The sequence below is a fragment of the Thamnophis sirtalis genome, unplaced genomic scaffold (genome assembly GCF_051295495.1).
Source record: "Thamnophis sirtalis isolate CommonGarterSnake01/CBP01778 unplaced genomic scaffold, rThaSir2_p1.2 scaffold_15, whole genome shotgun sequence".
In the NCBI taxonomy this organism is placed as follows: domain Eukaryota; kingdom Metazoa; phylum Chordata; class Lepidosauria; order Squamata; family Natricidae; genus Thamnophis; species Thamnophis sirtalis.
This window is the reverse complement of record NW_028261395.1, coordinates 40,998,659-41,010,269: the sequence shown is the minus strand read 5'-3', so window position 1 is coordinate 41,010,269 and position 11,611 is coordinate 40,998,659. Positions and strand designations below refer to the sequence as shown.

Here is an 11,611-nt window from a genome sequence, read left to right as displayed (position 1 = left end):
GTCGGGGGGGGGGGGGAAGAGGATGCCACCCTATGTGCCTCGTTCAATTGACACACTAAAGTACTTTCTTAGTTGTAAATATGAGCCGTAAACCGTGCGGGCATTTCAAACCATCTGCCAAAGGTGACCTCAGAATGTAACTTTTTAAAGTGCTGGGTCTATCATTGAAGAGTTTAGCCCTGTTGGATGGTTAATAAGCCTACATTAAAAAAAAAAAAAACCAACATCCACGCAGATAACAAACACTAGGCAAACCTTTATTATAATGTAGCAGTTTTCTACAAGCATGGATTATTATTTTTTAATTATGTTTAGAGCATCCAAATCATGTAAGCCATGCAGACCGATCATGTTGGGGGGGGGGTTATTTTGGCCATCAGGAAGATAACAAAGGTGGTCTTTCCTGCATGGCCACAGTTGATTCATATCTCCGTAAACTACCAAACCTAGTTTATCTTCCGTGGTTTCCACTCAGCAGCTCATTGTATATATCCTAGGATTTTTTTTTTCATCCCTTAAATCAGTGGGTTTTTTTTTTTCCAAACTTGGCATCTTTCAGATGGGTGGACTTCCAACTCCCAGAACTCCCCCAGACAACATGAATTCTGGGAGTCGAAGTCCACTCATCTTAAAAGTTGTCAAGTTTGGGAAACACTGCCCTATTTTGATCGAGTCGGAACTGTTGATTCGGGAGTAAGAAACATGCGATAAATTTTGCTGCTGCTCAAATTTCTGCCCTAGCAGGAACGAGCTCATTTGAAGCTTCTTTTTTTAAAAAAAAAAATTCAGCTGTGTTAACGTGAATTAAAAAAAACAAAAACTGGAAATAGGGGAGAGGGGAAAAAGAGAAATAATAGGAAATAAAGAAAACACAAATTTGGCTATGATGATGGAAGATTGGCTCCGGACTGTTACAGATTCTGTTTAGTGGTGGGAGAAAATATACATGCTGGAATAAGAAATACCCTTATAAAAAGTCTTCCCTCATCAATGTTGTTATTTCTGATTATTTTCTGTGTCTGCCTCTGTGACGTTTTCCTTGGAAATGTTTAGTGTTGTTCTTTTTTTAATATTTTACCTATTAACAACAAAAAAGAGAGTCCTTTTATGCACGTGGGTTTTAACCGCAGAACTGCACTTTGCTTCCCTCTACACAACCTACCCTTCAAAATCATAATGCTGCTGTAAAACTGTGTGCGTGCGTGTGTATACTTTAAATCCTGGACTTGATAACAAAATTGTAATGTGAATGAACCACAAAAAGAACACATACCCTTCTCTGTCATGTGGATGGGCAAAAAAAACAATAAATGTGGTGAAATGTAATCAGAAATCAAATCAGTTTTGGTCATTTTTTCCGCAGGGGTGGCAAAGTGGCCCTTAGCTTAGGGCTGACCCTGAATATTTCACTTGGGTCAAAATAACTTTGAACACCGACTGTGCTGGCAGTTGGGTCTCATTTCAGTTTTAACTCTGCGAAAAGGTAAGTCGGCCTGAAAACATGGCCGTATTTCGCCCTCCCAGAACCTCCACGCAGGCCCTGCACTTACCGTATTTTTCAGAGTATAAGACACACCTCCCCCCCCCAAAAAAAACCATGAAAATCTGGCTGCATCTTATACACTGAACACAGCATTTTTGGTTTCCTGAAACCCCGCCCCCTTCATAAACATGGACGTGCAGAGGGTTTGGGAGGCCTGCAAAATGTCCTGGGGATTGGGAAGGGCAAACATGAGCAAAAAATGGGCCATTTTTTGGCAGTCATGTGACGGTGGGCGTGGCCAACTTGTAAAATGTGGTGAAACTGATTTAACAACGCTCTTGCTTAGCAACCAAAAATGTTGGCTCAGAAACTCTGGCATTTGAAGCACGCAAGTCTTAAAGCTGTCAAGTTACAAGACCCTTGCACTCCTAACCCTTTAGGAAAAAAAACCCCAGGGGTGTTCAAACTTGACAGCTTTAAGACTTGTGGACTTCAACTCCCAGAATTCCTCCTCCAGTCATGTTGGCTCAAGGAACTCTGGCATTGAAGCACACAAGTCTTAAAGCTGTCAAGTTACAAGACCCTTGCACCCCTAACCCTTTAGAAAAAAACCTCCAGGGATGTTCAAACTTGATAGCTTTAAGACTTGAAGGTTTAGATAGGAGTCTTAGAGGTGGGTGGGGTGATTGGTGAGCCAGCCAATCACTGAGCAGCGGGCGGGGCGATTAGTGAGCCAGCCAATCAGTGGGCGGCGGGCGGGGCAAGCGTGGTGCGGATGGGTGGGGGGGAGGGAGCTGGAACCGGTTCTAAACAGCACGGTAGATTTCTGGAACCTCTTCTATAGAAGAGGTTAGAACTGGCAGGAACCCACCCCTGGAGGGAAGGAACGGCTAAAATTCAGCTATAATTCAAACGAGGCTCAGATCTGACTGCAATAAGGTCTTGCCAAAATGGTGCTCCTAATAAACGATTGGTTTTCTTTTGAAATTTGGCTCGAGTCTCATGAATCAATTAGGGCATCTTTCGGAAACCTGACAAAAATAAGACCCTTATTTTCAGGGAAACACGGTACCTGTTTACCTGAAGCTGACACCAAGATCACTGAATCCCAATGTTCTCTTGGCTCAGATCAAATGAATGAAGCCAGCTGTGATAGATAAAACAAGATTTGTAGCAGCGTGTGTGAGGCAGCCACACAATTACGATTTAGGTGGTAAGTTGTCGCTTTGTCCCGAGCCCGGTTTCTGTTCTTCTCTCGATCAGGGTTGTGTTTGGACTCACATGGCGGTTCGAAAAGCAGTTAAAATGTGATTAATTGCCCAGCATGAACTCCTGAAACGAGAGCGGACCGGACGGTGCCACCCGATTGTTCACTTTGGGTTAACACCGCGAGGGGAGAGAACAGCGAAACACAAAAGACAAGGAAGCAATTTGGGTTGGCAGCCCCAGGATGATTTGTAGAAATGTGGTTAAGAGTTCACTGACCACCAAGTATTACTGCAGATGTTTCCAGATCCTCTAAAAACAATATCAAGAGAGAAGGAACGTGCTTAAGTGGGAGGAAATCTCTTTTACGCCCACAGATTTAAAAATCTCTGGGAGAGAGAGAGAGAGAGAGAGAGTGGGAGAGAGACTGATAGCAAACTTTGGCAGCCGTGCATTCCCGAGCAGAGGTTAGCAGTTGGACGTGGCTTCATCCCCCTTTACGCAACAAAATTGAGTTGTGAGGCACGGTGTGTAGAAGGTCACACTGATCTCTGTCCTTGATCATTGCTTTACAAGTCCAGCAACCTCTTTCTCCCTGTATCTTTGGGAAGCATCTAACCCAGGGGGGTGTCAAACGCAAGGCCCGGGGCCTGGATCCAGATCGCCCCCCCTGGAAACAGCAAAGGACTGGCCACATGCAGCCCTCCCGAGCTCTGTTTTCGCTGGAAGAGGGTTGCAGGAGGCTGTCGCAGCCGTAAACGGAGCTCACAGAGGTGACCTGTGGCCCTCCCGAGCTCTCTTTTCCCTGGCAGAGGATTGCAGGAGGCTGTGGCAGCCAAAAACAGAGCTCGGGATCCTGTTTTAGCTGGCAGAGCACTTGCATTGCCGCGGATGCCCCCGACATGAGTGACATTGAGCTGCCCACGCTGACCCAGCCCTCCGAGGTCAAATACAGCCCTGATGTGGCCCTCAATGAAATCAAGTTTGACACCCCTGCATTAGAGGAAAATATATTCTCTAATCTAAATATTCCTCTAATGACACCCCAGAGAGAGAGAGAATGTATAAGCTCCATTACAGACACAACCGTTCATTAGTGATTGTTACGACGGCACTGAAAAAAATAATTTATGACCATTTCCCACTCTTACGACCATTGTAAGGTAAAGGCCAATCAATAGCAATAGCAATAGCAATAGCAGTAGACTTATATACCGCTTCATAGGGCTTTCAGGCCTCTCTAAGCGGTTTACAGAGAGTCAGCATATTGCCCCCAACAATCTGGGTCCTCATTTTACCCACCTCGGAAGGATGGAAGGCTGAGTCAACCCTGAGCCGGTGAGATTTGAACCGCTGACCTGCTGATCTAGCAGTAGCCTGCAGTGCTGCATTTAACCACTGCACCACCTTGGCTCCTAAGGTTCCCCTCGCACCTATGTGCTAGTCGTTCCTGACTCTAGGGGGCAGTGGTGCTCATCTCCGTTTCAAAGCCGAAGAGCCAGCGCTGTCCGAAGACGTCTCTGTGGACATGTGGCCGGCATGACTCAACACCGAAGGAGCACGGAACGCTGTTACCTTCCCACCAAACGTTGGTTCCTATTTTTCTACTTGCATTTTTTACGTGCTTTCGAACTGCTAGGTTTGCAGACAAGTCATGGGAGCTCACTCCATTATGCGGCGCTAGGGATTCGAACCTCCGAACTGCTGATCTTTCTGATCGACAAGCTCAGCGTCTTAGCCACTGAGCATCCCAAGATGACCATTGTTGTATTTCCCATGATCACATCCTCAGGATTTGGACTCTTGACTTGTATTTATGACGGTCGCAGTGTCCTGGGGTGTGTGTGTGTCACGTGACTTAACAACCGTGTTCCTAACTTACTAACTGCAGTTAACTTCACTTAACAACGGAGGCAAGGAAGGTCTTAAAACGAGGCAAAACTTTCTTATCAACCCTCTCGCTTACCAACATCAATTTTTGCTCCTCAGTTGTGAGACCATCTATATGGAGCTTCATGGAGCTTTAAATAAACCCCGAGACAACTTAAATGTTGCTGTGCCTCTGACTCATGAAACAGTTACTTTGGCGCTACACCCTGGATTACAGCTGATCTGAACTTTATCCTCTAAAATCCCAGCTGTAACAGATCCCACCTCCTATTGTAAGCCCTTCCTGCTTCCCCTTATTTAAAGAAGGCATGGGGGGAATTAGAAAGTCCTCATTTGAATCCTTAGACCCTTTAAAAGTTTGTGTTTATCTCAGGTGCTTCCCTTCTCTTCAGCCATGCCGGTGGACTTCACCGGTACCTGGAATTTTGTCCGGTCTGAGAATTTCGAAGGCTACATGTTAGCTTTAGGCAAGTACAGAATTTTACCATTCCTTGGCTGAACTGTTCTCTCTCTCTTCTGTTCTTCTTCCCCCAAGATGCTTATTTGGTGATTGCACTCCTTCATTTTATATCAGAGACAAAGCTATGCCTGTGAATCTTTGTTTCTGTTTTCAGGCTAGGTGGTTAATTTGTATTTTTATTTATTAGTTTGTCAGACATGTACAAGATAGGTATAAATATAAACCTGGATATAAAGGAAAGAAACGAGTACAAATAGATGGGGACAGTGGGACAGGTGGTTAATTTGTATTTTTATTTATTAGTTTGTCAAACACATACAAGACAGCAGGTATAAAAATATAAACATGGATAAATATGAAAGAAATGAATATAAATAGATGGGGACAGTGGGACAGGTGGTTAATTTGTATTTTTATTTATTAGTTTGTCAAACACATACAAGATAGCAGGTATAAAAATATAAACATGGATAAATATGAAAGAAATGAATATAAATAGGACAGGCACGTAGGCACACTGGTGAGTTTATGCACGCCCCCTTTTAAATTACAGGGTTAAATTTAAATTACAAGACTTAAATTACAAGTTCAATTTAAATTACAAGATTTAACCCAGAATTTGCACTGTTTTATTTTATTTATTGACACAAACGTAGACAAGGAGCAAAATAATTGTCCTTTATGTTTTGAGCATTGCCTCCGGTTCATTTTCAAATGCTTAAATAGTTTAGCCTTAGACAAACACATACAAGATAGCAGGTATAAAAATATAAAACATGGATAAATATGAAAGAAATGAATATAAATAGGAGAGGCACACTGGTGAGTTCTTTTGGTTGCACATGGCTAAATTTCCCATATTACCCCATATTTAAAACTGGCTTCTTGAATAAACCGTACTGGTCTTTTTGCACTCTGTGTCGAACCATGAATAAGGGTTAATCGTGTTAGATTCAGTAGAACTGTAGAAACCTGGGTAAAATATGGAAATTGGTTGAAAATAGGGTTTGTTTGTTTTTTAGTGATGATGACATAAACTACAAATAAGAACAGGGATATTTAAATGAAGATAGTTTTGGTAATGAAGGAAAAAGCTTGAGAAGGACTGGTCTTAACCCATAAGCAAACTGTACTAGAACATTTAACAAAGGTTAACTTGATTTATCTTGGTTTATTCAATGTACTGTAAGGTTCCAGCAATTTCCTCGAGCCACTGAAATGGCAGAGAGTCAGAATGAGGCTTGCAAAAAATATCAGCTTTTATTTATGACCACAGCAAAAGCTGGGTGACAAAACTATATCCAAAAGATATAGTTATATAGATACAGAAGGATCTTGACGAACTTGAACATTGGGCACTATCTAATGAAGTGAAATTCAATGGTGAAAAGAGTAAGGTTCTACATTTAGGCAACAAAAACAAAATGCACAGGTAGAGTATAGGTGGTACCTTGCTCAATAGCAGTAACTGTGAAAGGGATCTTGGAGTCCTAGTGGACAACCATTTAAATAGGAGCCAGCCGTGTGCAGCAGCTGCCAAAAAAGCCAACACAGTTCTAGGCTGCATCAACAGAGGGATAGAATCAAGATCACGTGAAGTGTTAATATCACTTTATAAAGCCTTGGTGAGGCCACACTTGGAATACGGCATTCAGTTTTGGTCGCCACGATGTAGAAAAGATGTGGAGACTCTAGAAAGAGTGCAGAGAAGGGCAACAAAGAGGATTAGGGGACTGGAGACTAAAACATATGAAGAACGGTTGCAGGAACTGGGTATGTCTAGTTGAATGAAAAGAAAGACTAGGGGAAACATGATAGCAGTCTTCCAATATCTCAGCGGTTGCCACAAAGAAGAGGGAGTCAAACTATTCTCCAAGGCACCTGAGGGTACAACAAGAAGCAATGGGTGGAAACTAATCAAGGAGAGAAGCAACTTAGAACTGAGGAGAAATTTCCTGACAGTTGGAACAATTAATCAGTGGAACAACTTGCCTCCAGAAGTTGCGAATGCCCCAACACTGGAAGTCTTTAAGAAGATGTTGGATAGCCATTTCTCTGAAACGGTATAGGGTTTCCTGCCTAGAAGACCTTCAAGGTCCCTCCCAACTCTGCTATAGTATTGTATTGTAAAACATACATACAAATGCATGTAAGGAATAGCCACACCCTGCAAGAGAGGCTCAGAGTATTATATACGTTTTAGGCAGATAGAAAGAAAGTTTATCCAATTGGTGACAAAGTTTCCTTACTATCTTTAAAGCGTCCTTTTGTCCAGGCTCCTGTCTCTGGCTAGCTTATCTGTGGAGGATCTCTATAGCCTTGTGTAGGGGGTGGCTGCCCCGCTTTGCCAAGTTTTTTTTCTGGCAGAATGCTTTAAGGATTTATGAGCCAGGAAAACTCCCTAGTTTGGTTCCTTTACCTATGGGGCCTCATATTCCCTTGTAACAATCTCTTCTATGTTTTCAAGAATGTGCCTAGAATAGCCAAGAATAGAAGCGAGACGCAGCAGTGAGTTAACATTTGCAGTAATGCCATCCCGTATTAAGGTTACAATTCGCTAGGCTAGAAAACAAGTAATTTCTGACAGTATACAATAATATAAGCAGAAGCCAATAACAAAGCTTAATTCTTAATAAATGTATATCGTATCAGAAACAAACAGCAAATATTGGTTTAATCTGTAACTATTATTTAGTAGTAACATAAATAATTCATAATAAAAGCAAATAGCCAATATTGATTCATATTGATTGATATACTCCTTCAGTACATATATATCCTTATAGACCTAAATTTAGTCCATGTATTTTGCTCTCTGCAACATTATGCAATAACTTTCCCACTTTTTCCTTTTGTGTGTGCAAACTCATTTTCTGGAGTAAGCTCTAAGAGTTGCCTTATTTCTGAATTAAACTTTAAACCTGAGTTTTGCAGTGTGCGGCAGCAGCCAAAAAGGCCAATGAAATCCTAGGCTGCATTAGAAGAATCAAGACCACGTAAAGTTCTAGTATTACTTTACAAAGCCTTAGTAAGACCACACTTGGAATTCGGAATTCAGTTTTGGCCACCCCAATATATATATTAAAAAAGGATGTTAAGACTCTGGAAAGAGCACAGAGAAAGAGCAATAGGAATGATTAAGGGCCCCTGAGGCTACCTAAAACATATGAAAAATGGTTGCAGGAATTGGGTATGTCTAGACTAGGATTCATGATAGCAGCGTTACCAATATTTGAGGGGCTGAACTATTTGAAATGTTATAGGGTCTACTATTTTGGGTTGGACTAGAAGACCTCCAAGGTCCTTTCCAACTCATTCTGCCTGATTTGTATTGAGGCACTGGAATGAAACAAATGCAATAACGTTAACCTGGCTACAATCAAGGAAATTAGCATTAATTTAACCGGGAAAGCCACTCAATATCTAATGGCAGGCGGTTTAACCTCCCACGTGTCACTTTTGTGTCTGGCACAGGTATAGATTTTGCAACCCGCAAGATAGCAAACATGTTGAAGCCTCAGAAGGTCATCAAACAGGAAGGGGATTTGTTTACTATCAGGACGACCAGCACTTTTCGAAACTATTTTGTCGAGTTCAAAATTGGAGAGGAGTTTGAGGAAGATAACAAAGGACTGGACAACCGAAAATGCAGAGTAAGTAACTCACCCAGACCTTTGGGGCGAAACTTTAAATGAACAGCTTTGGCCGTAAGCGTTGACTGGATATATTTTTAAACATTTCCATGTGTGTTTCGAAATCTCTTTTTTTTTCCCCTTGGGGCTTTTGAAAGTAGATATTGACAATGTTTGGTCTGATTTGTATATGCTGAGACTTGTCAAAATCATAGTAAACATCTGTATCAGGTGTGGATTGCTGCTGGCATTACTGCTGGTTTGGTGCACGCACACTTTTGCCTACAAACTTGAAATTCGACACATATGTTCCTTTTGGCTTCTAGGTGCTCGCTAAGAAAGGATTTTTCGAAATGACCACCAGTTCATTAGTATTCCTTATACAGTATTATACTAACACACGCCGATGCTAAGGAGTTAGATGTTCTACTCCCCCCTCCCCACCTGAAAGGAACTGTTCCAACTGCCAGTTGCCTCATATGGGCGTGGCCAGTACGTGACTCATCCGGCCTGTGGGCTGGCCTGATCACATGGTTTCGTAGCGAAGCACGGGTATCCAGCCAGTTTCTTCATATACTAAACCAAATTATTATTATTTTACTTCCTTTAATATATTGATGAGCACATCAATTTGCATTGCAAAAAGGCTGCAGTTTATTTAAGATTAATAACTGGTTTAATAGGATCAGTTGGTCTTCCCCATGAAGAAGTATGAAATATAAATAAAACTGAAGCCCTTTTTCTCCTGGATTTTTTTGTTTTAGGGAAAGGAATTGGCTTTGTCCATCTTAGCTTTGACCCAGAGTTCTTAAAGAGTCATTAGCCCAGTAATTGAAAATATGCTGGCAGCTTAAAGTTTTTAAAAGCTTTCATTGATAGAAAATGTGGACTAAAATGTTATTTTTAGAAATCTATTTATAAAGCCTCTATCCACACCATTTAAAATAAACTTAAATTTGTTGCAGTTTAAAACGAAGCATTAAATTTTTTTTTCCTTTTCTTTACAATGCAGAGCGTGGTGTCTTGGGAGAATGATAAACTTGTCTGCACCCAGAATGGAGAAAAGAAAAACAGAGGGTGGTCGCATTGGATCGAAGGGGACGAACTGTATTTGGTAGGAAATGTTTGGGGTGGATTAACTTGAATTGATCTAGATCATGATAGCCAGCTCTCAGGGGGCCGGGGTTGGGAAAAGATCCAGCCCTCTTAAATATTCCATGTATGAGCCTCATTGAGCTAAAAGCATCTCCATGAGGAAACTACAAGTATTTTTCCCCCCACAAGCTCAGGACACAAAATGTGCATTAATCTATTTTTTTTCCAGTTTAACTGTGGCCCCGTTGTCTTAAACCCAAGCAATGGTGGCTTGTTCTGACAATAATGCTTAAATCTAAGGTTAAGGTTCCCCTTGGTCATATGTGCTAGCCCTTCCCAACTCTAGAGGGCAGTGCTCATCTCCGTTTCAAAGCAGAAGAGCCAGCACTGTCCAAAGACGTCTCTGTGATCATGTGGTCGGCACGACTCAATGCCAAAGGCACACGGAACGCTGTTCCCTTCCCACCAAAGGTGGTGCCTATTTTCCTACTTGCATTTTTACGTGCTTTCGAACTGCTAGGTTGGCAGAAGCTGGGACAAGTCACGGGAGCTCCCTCCGTTACGCGGCTCTAGGGATTTGAACTGCCAAACTGCCAACCTTTCTGATCGACAAGCGCAGTGTCCCATGTGGTCTTAAACCCAAGCAATTGTGGCTTGTTCTGTCAATAATGCTTAAACATAAATTAGCATAATGAAGCATCTTGCAGGCAAATTGTGACCCTATCCCAAGTCATGTAAAATGGAAGCAGAGGAATGTAAATCAAATGATGTTTAGATGCTAATGTAAGGCTGGAATTTTGATCCTACTTTGGCTTTAGTTAAGCGGGGAGGTGAGCTGGATTGCGGGTTGGACCTGAGATGCCACAACCCATCCTGGCTAAAAGTAGCTTGAGGTTGGGTTCCCATCACTGAGGCCTCAATACTGTATGGCTGTCTTTCTGTGTAGGAGCTCCGTTGCGAAGGGCAGACAAGCACACAGGTTTTCAAGCGAGGGTGACACTCAAAACAGGATTCTTCAAAAGAAGAGCTGTGCATGGCACCTTCAAGGCAGCACGACGTCTTTTCACTGCAAGTCAACAACGTGGAAACTTCAGTATTTTCTCAATTTTCTCCTTCTCGGAAATGCTCTTGAGGATTCCTAGAGGAAATAAAGGTGGCGGTTATGAAGTTACTTCATTAAATATATTGGCAACGCAGCTCGGAGTTTTTAGTCTTTATGGTGCCACTCGCTTGTACCAAAATGTCTTCCTTTGGGCCGTGGGGTGCTTTTACAGCTGTCCAGCTGGATTGGATGCTGATCCCTTTGTGAGATGGAAACCCAATTATTAAATCCTCACAACCCAGAGACAAGTCTGGTTCACAATGCAAGGAGGTTTATTTACAGAAAAATAAAAAAGCATTTGCAAAGGCGGCCTCCAAGTCTCTTCCCAAGTGGATTGAGGTCAAAGGAATAGCAAAGAATAGCATTCAAACAATACATTTTATAGATGCTACTCCTAAAAAACTCCCCCCCCCTTCCTGCTCATTTATTTACATCGTTTCTTTTATCATTCCATATTCTAAAGGGTCAACCTGACAATTTCTTATGAGGCCCCTATCTCTTATTTGGCTTTTTTTTTCCTGGTGCTTTTTGTCCGAGCAGATGGCTTCCTATCTAACTTGCTCCTGTAAACAGCTTGGAATAACAAAGGTTATTTTGTCCTGTTCACTGAACATTTTGTGTTTAGCAAATGCCCAGTACTTATTACATATTTTAGGCAAGAATATAATGGCTTATACAGTTAACATTGTAAAGGAATACAAAAGCAACCTTTTAACATTTTATAAGAGAGTAACTTAATATAT

At 41.9% G+C, this 11,611-nt stretch overlaps 1 protein-coding gene across 1 annotated transcript; it reads left to right on the top strand.

The window, feature by feature from the left end:
* Positions 1–4,889: 4,889 nt before the first annotated feature.
* RBP7 (retinol binding protein 7) lies at positions 4,890–10,962 on the top strand. The gene is made up of 4 exons (XM_087702366.1): positions 4,890–5,046; positions 8,514–8,692; positions 9,684–9,785; positions 10,713–10,962. Exons 1-4 carry the CDS (start codon positions 4,974–4,976, stop codon positions 10,761–10,763), a joined length of 405 nt encoding a protein of 134 aa, XP_087558492.1. The 5' UTR covers positions 4,890–4,973; the 3' UTR covers positions 10,764–10,962.
* Positions 10,963–11,611: the final 649 nt, after the last annotated feature.

Coding starts and splice junctions, on each gene's coding strand:
- RBP7 (XM_087702366.1), top strand. CDS start 4,974: ATGCCGGTGGACTTCACCGGTACCTGGAATTTTGTCCGGTCTGAGAAT. Junction 8,693..9,683: donor TGGACAACCGAAAATGCAGA/GTAAGTAACTCA, acceptor TTTACAATGCAG/AGCGTGGTGTCTTGGGAGAA. Junction 9,786..10,712: donor AAGGGGACGAACTGTATTTG/GTAGGAAATGTT, acceptor CTTTCTGTGTAG/GAGCTCCGTTGCGAAGGGCA.